The 6,189-nt window shown below is 37.5% G+C and overlaps 1 protein-coding gene across 4 annotated transcripts in view; it reads left to right on the top strand.

The window, feature by feature from the left end:
* LOC135641518 (MAP3K epsilon protein kinase 1-like) overlaps nt 1-5,490 on the top strand; it is a 46,568-nt gene extending 41,078 nt beyond the window's left edge. For all 4 annotated transcript variants that reach the window (XM_065156902.1, XM_065156901.1, XM_065156903.1 and 1 more), the window contains 10 exons: nt 35-214; nt 359-442; nt 526-617; nt 701-784; nt 866-1,683; nt 2,895-3,289; nt 3,384-3,518; nt 4,317-4,723; nt 4,824-4,938; nt 5,229-5,490. In XM_065156902.1, the coding sequence (XP_065012974.1) occupies nt 35-214; nt 359-442; nt 526-617; nt 701-784; nt 866-1,683; nt 2,895-3,289; nt 3,384-3,518; nt 4,317-4,723; nt 4,824-4,938; nt 5,229-5,405 (2,487 nt within the window). In that variant the 3' untranslated portion in view covers nt 5,406-5,490. The remainder of the gene's footprint in view (nt 1-34; nt 215-358; nt 443-525; nt 618-700; nt 785-865; nt 1,684-2,894; nt 3,290-3,383; nt 3,519-4,316; nt 4,724-4,823; nt 4,939-5,228) is intronic.
* The last annotated feature ends 699 nt before the right edge of the window (nt 5,491-6,189 follow it).

Here is a 6,189-nt window from a genome sequence, read left to right on the forward strand (position 1 = left end):
TTGGTGATTATTTTGTTTCTTTTTTCCTATGTAGTCTGTTGAATTTAGCAAGATAGTTGGTTTGCTAAAGCCCGAAGCATCTGAAGATGTATTGTTGTCAGCATGCCAGAAGCTTATGGTGTTTTTCACTCAGCGTCCTGAGCAGAAACATGTTTATTTGTCTCAGCATGGTTTTCTACCACTCATGGATCTTCTTGAAGTTCCTAAAAACTGTGTAAATTTGCTCACTCATTTACACAATTAGAATTTTGTACTGCATTAACTTTTGGTTACTAAATGATACAATTGTGTGAAGCTTCATAAGGATAACCTAATATTCTTTTACATTTTAATAACTGATTTTGTGAGGTTTCTACAGGTTATATGCTCTGTACTTCAAGTTATCAATCATATAATCAAAGACAACATTGGTTTTCAAGAGAATGCTTGTCTTGTTGGCCTAGTAAGATAACTTCTCTTATAAGATTTTTATAGTGGATAAGTTAGAGTCGCAGTTATGAAGTCGATTTCAAACTGGGGATGCAGATTCCAGTTGTAATGAACTTTGCAGTTCCTGATCATCCTAGGGAAGTTCGCATGCAGGCAGCTTTTTTTCTTCAACAGCTTTGCCAGTCCAGGTTCAGGCTTACTTCCATCTCTAATTTTTCACGTTTATAGATTAGCTTTTGTTATTTTCAACTCATGTTGCATTATCATTTAGCACTATGACATTGCAAATGTTCATCGCTTGCCGTGGAATACCTGTTCTGGTGGGCTTTCTTGAAGCTGACTATGCAAAGTACAGGTTGGTTTACCATCTTGTTAGTTGATCCATTTCGTGAATGATTTTCTATTATTTTTTGTATAAGTTTTCCTCCATTGCCAGGGAAATGGTTCATCTTGCCATAGATGGCATGTGGCAGGTTTTTAAGCTTAAACACTCAACCCCAAGGAATGACTTCTGTTGCATTGCTGCAAAGAATGGCATACTTATTAGGCTTGTCAACACGCTCTACAGTTTGAATGAGGCAACTCGGCTAGCATCTATAGATGGAAATGTATCCATTCCACAGAATGGTTCTGCTTCAAGACCGAGATCTGGTCCATTAGACCATCTTAATCGTCCTGCTTGTTTGCAGTTTGAATCACCAATTTCCCACTTGTGTCAAATTGATGCTTCTAAGGTTAGGCATGACCATCCTTTTTCATCTGGAGTGCAAGAGCAAATGCAAAATGCAGCTTCTTTTTCTCAACGGACAGATGCAACCCAGTTGGACAAGCAATTTTTTGGTGATGGAGAAAGGACTCTCCCAAGATATGCTCAATTGGAAGCATCAAAGGAGAATGAACATTATAATTTGTGGGATCATGAACCTTCACATATGGATGTTGACTTATCTAGGCAACAGCGAGGTACAAATTCTGTTGTTAGAAGTTCCACTGATAAGCCTCCAAAACATATGGAATTTGCATTAAATGGTCACTCCAGTGGTGCAAATCAATTAGTATCTCAACATGAACAAATTCGGCCACTCCTGAGCTTGCTGGAAAAGGAACCACCTTCACGACTTGTCTTGGGACAGCTGGATTATGTACGTCATCTTTCTGGATTGGAAATACATGAAAGCATATTGCCACTGTTGCATTCTTCAACTGAGAAGAGGACAAATGGTGAACTTGACTTTCTGATGGCAGAATTTGCAGGTATTTGTTGGGTTCCTTCATGAACATTATTAATGATCAGTTTTTAGTTAATAAATTATGAATTACGGATACAGTGATCTTTCCTATCTAGAGTAAGAGTTGTTTGTTTACTCTTGCAGCTTATATATAATTTAAAAGTGTAGATATGCTTGATCAACTAACTTTATTTTTTATGGATTATTGTTAACTTCCTTCCAACTTTGATAATATAGGGGTTTTTATAAAAAAAAAAAAACTTCCAGGTATGGTGCGGATATGCTTGATGATCTTGAATGATCATAAGATAATTACTAACTGTCATTTGATGATCTTGAATGCATTTTGATGAGTCATCTTTATTTTAGTGTTCATATTTATTGATCATGATATTTCTTTAAAAAATTTTAATATTCGGGAGCGCCCAAGCAAAGCCTATCGCCTCGGCATTTTGGCACCAAGGTGCCTTTAATGCCCAATGCCTACAAATGTACTGCTTGTTTTGTACCATATTGAGCGATATGACACTCCATGGCATCTGTCCTGTTTAGGCATAATGCTTCTGAGTCAGAGTTAGTTACAATTGATGGCTCACTATAACATCTTGATAATCTCTGCTATTTTCTCTCAAATTCAAGGTACAACTGAAATGTGGCTTAGTCTGCCTTCCAATTCATGTGGTATGTTCCTATAAAGGCAGTTCCTCGATGATACCATTTAACAAAGATGAGGACCAGTGAAAAGCGTCTTGAACTTTCTGTCATGATTTGTGAAATGTTTAATCCGAGTTTTGTGTTTAAAAAAATGTAGTTCCAAGATCCTGTAAATTATATGAATTAGGTGAACTGCTTGAAAGTTACTTCATAACCTCTTCATCTTAGGCTAATTATCCCTGTGGTCGCATATTTATGGTTACAGAATATTTATAGGTTCTCTATTACTGGGTTCTGTCAGATAAGGTTGGTAGCCTGGGATTTAGGGCTCCATTTGGGAATTAATGCTCTCTTTTGCAATCCATGGAACTTCTTTCACAAATTTTGTGTTTCTATTAATGGAACTATTTCTATAAATAATGTTTGGTTGCAGAGTAATTTGCTCAGTTCGTAGGTACTTAAAATTTGAAACTCAAGTAGGTGCTTCCTACATGGCCCCACTATTCCTTGATTTATATATCTTCTGGTCTTCTTTTTTTTTTTAATATTTTTTTTCATTTTGTTTTCTTTCTTTCTTTGCAGAGGTCTCTAGGCATGGACGAGACGATGGGAACATGGATATTAATATGAAACTTTCAAATAAAACAAGCAAGAAGGCTTTCCCCACACTGGGGTCATCAAGCTCTAATGAAGGAGCTTCAACATCTGGATTAGCATCACAGGCAGCAGCTGGTGTTTTATCTGGATCTGGCGTATTAAATGCTAGACCTGGTAGCACTACATCATCCGGATTGCTGTCACAAATGGCGTCTTCATTGAATGCTGATGTGGCAAGGGAATATCTTGAGAAAGTTGCAGATCTTCTCTTAGAATTTTCCCAAGCCAACACTTTGGTGAAGTCTTACATGTGTAGCCAAAGCTTGCTCGCTCGCCTTTTCCAGATGTTCAATAAGATGGAGCCTCCTATTCTTCTAAAGGTCAGTCTGACTTCCCCTGATGGCAAATAGCATCTTATCTTATTTAAGTTACTAGTCTAAATTTCTGAAAATGTTTCTATATTTTGAACTGCAGATTTTAAAGTGTATCCACCATTTATCCATGGACCCAAATTGTTTAGAAAGTTTTCAACGTGCTGATGCAATCAAGTATCTGATTCCAAACCTCCAACTCCATGAAGGGCCTCTTATCTCTCAAATACATACTGAAGTGAGTAAACTAATTGTGTATATTGCCCTGAAGTTATGAGAAGTTGCATACATGTACAACTGATTTTCCTGATTAATATGTAGCATATTTGTTACAATGGTGAATTATTTTACATTTAGAACTGATGCAAACCAGGTTGACTTCTTGGTTGTATATTTAGTCATGTTATAAACAATGTTAGTTTGGTCTCATTTTGTTTTGGGATTTATGCAAGTATAGGTAACTTATACGACACTTGTAGTCAAGTGTAGCCTCAGATCTTCATATACTTGAGTACTTAATTTATATTTTTAATTACATGATTTGAAGTTTGAACCTAATTCTTGGGTTACATTTTCTGAATCTCTCACCAGGGAGAATTAGATGGTCTGGATTATAAAAACAGGATGATTGTATAATCCAAACATGAAACACCTTTTATTTATATTCATGTTAATAGATTTTTCAAGAAAAAGAATATTTCAATTAATACCTTTTTACCAAACGGATCCCAAACACCTCTTATTGCCAACTACGAAAATATAGATTAGTGTGATGTATTGTCATGCGATGTGCATAACCCGAGAAATATCTGTACATTGTGTATTAATTGTTCTCGAGGCTAAGTTTTTTGAAGTCAAAATAGGGAATTCAAGTTTTTGAACCATATATTATGTATATTTTCTCAGTCTTTTATGTAGAAATGCACAATCCAGTGGTCATATCTTTAGGTTTCAGTGAATTTGCATTCATCTGATGTTCTCTGTTGCTACATTGGCAAGTGACATGTGACTAATTAAATTTTCTGATGATTTGAAGGTCCTTAATGCGCTCTTCAACCTTTGCAAGATAAACAAGAGGAGACAGGAACAGGCTGCTGAAAATGGAATAATCCCACACTTGATGAATTTTATCATGTCAGATTCACCACTCAAACAATATGCATTGCCTCTACTGTGTGATATGGCCCATGCATCTCGAAACTCAAGGGAGCAGCTGAGGGCTCATGGAGGATTGGATGTGTACTTGAACCTACTGGAGGATGAAGCTTGGGCTGGGATAGCATTGGATTCAATTGCAGTCTGCCTGGCACATGATAACGACCAAAGAAAAGTAGAACAAGCATTACTGAAGAAGGAAGCAATACAGAAATTAGTGAAGTTCTTTCAGAACTGTCCTGAACAATATTTTGTGCACATTTTGGAGCCTTTCTTGAAGATAATTACGTAAGAAATGGAACACACATTTTATTCTTGCTCTTTGATCTGATATTCCTGAGTTGTTATGTTAGTTTCCTGATTTCTGACTCGACAAATGAAAATGCAGGAAATCATCCAGAATTAACACGGCCATGGCCATCAATGGTCTAACAACATTGCTAGTGGCAAGACTTGATCATCAAGATGCTATTGCCCGTCTTAACCTGCTGAAACTAATAAAGGTAATCTTTGTCAGCTTTAATGAGAAAACAGTGGTTTACTACAAATAATGTCATTGAGGCTCCAAATAGATATTCGCCTTGGTTTGTTGTTATCACCACAGCAACCACATTGGTCTTCCTTTAGTATTTTTGTGGCTCACGCGTATCCAAGTCATGGGGCTCCAAAGAGATAGATGTTCACCTTAGTTTGTTATTACCACAGTAAAAACATTTGGCTCCAAATATATGTGCATCCTAGTTTGTTAGTTATTACCACAGTAAACACATTGGGCTGCCTTTTATTATTTCAGGCTGTGTACGAACACCACCCTAAACCAAAGCAACTCATAGTGGAGAACGATTTGCCCCAAAAGCTCCAGAGTCTTATTGAAGAACGGAGAGATGGTCAGCGGTCTGGAGGCCAAGTCTTGGTAAAGCAAATGGCGACGGCATTACTGAAAGCACTACATATCAACACTGTGTTGTGAATATGGCTGGTCAGGTTATATATTCAACTTCAACAGAAAAGAAATGTGTTCTCACTAGTTTATTCTCTCCTCCCTTCCCTGTTTATTTTTTTTATTTAAAAAGGGGGGCAGCTTTTAGGGTGTTTTTGTTTTGATCCTTCGGAATGAGGTTGCATGATTTGTTTTGGTTTTAGCAGACAGTTAAGTTGAGTGTAGTCTCAGAAATTTTTGTAAATAAGTTGTATATTGTTAATCCATATTTTAGCTAATTGCAGTGGTTAGGTTATTCTTTGGTGCGGTTCAAAGTGTTAACATGACAGTGGTTATGCTTTGAATTAGGATGGTCACCAAATTTACTCGATCGTCCGTTCTGTAGTTATACTTGAAACATTATGTAGTTTACAATACGGGGATTGTTTCCACTTTCTAGTGTGTGGGTTTGAGCTCTCACTATTATTTTTCAAGACCCCCCCCCCCCCTTGTTTAGACAGTAGGTTATACTTGAAACATTAAGTAGTAGTAAGTAGGTCATCATCCTTTTTGGTTGGGGTAGTTTGTTGGTGTTGTTGTTATGCATGGCGGCTACATGCGGTGCATCACATCTCTGAGAGCCTTTGGACCTTCGCAGTCGTTTCTCCCTCCCCCCGAACGACGACGCGACCTACTTACTAAGAGTCGTTGTCCTTTCTTTCTCTCTCTTAGGCCTGCGTCAAAACAACCGCCTCCCTCTTTCTCCTTCGAGCCTTGGGACCATCGGAGCTTTATGGTCCTAAAAGTTGGCCTTTCTCAACATTGGGAGTTTCGG

The sequence above is a fragment of the Musa acuminata genome, chromosome BXJ3-6 (genome assembly GCF_036884655.1).
Source record: "Musa acuminata AAA Group cultivar baxijiao chromosome BXJ3-6, Cavendish_Baxijiao_AAA, whole genome shotgun sequence".
Lineage (NCBI taxonomy): Eukaryota > Viridiplantae > Streptophyta > Magnoliopsida > Zingiberales > Musaceae > Musa > Musa acuminata.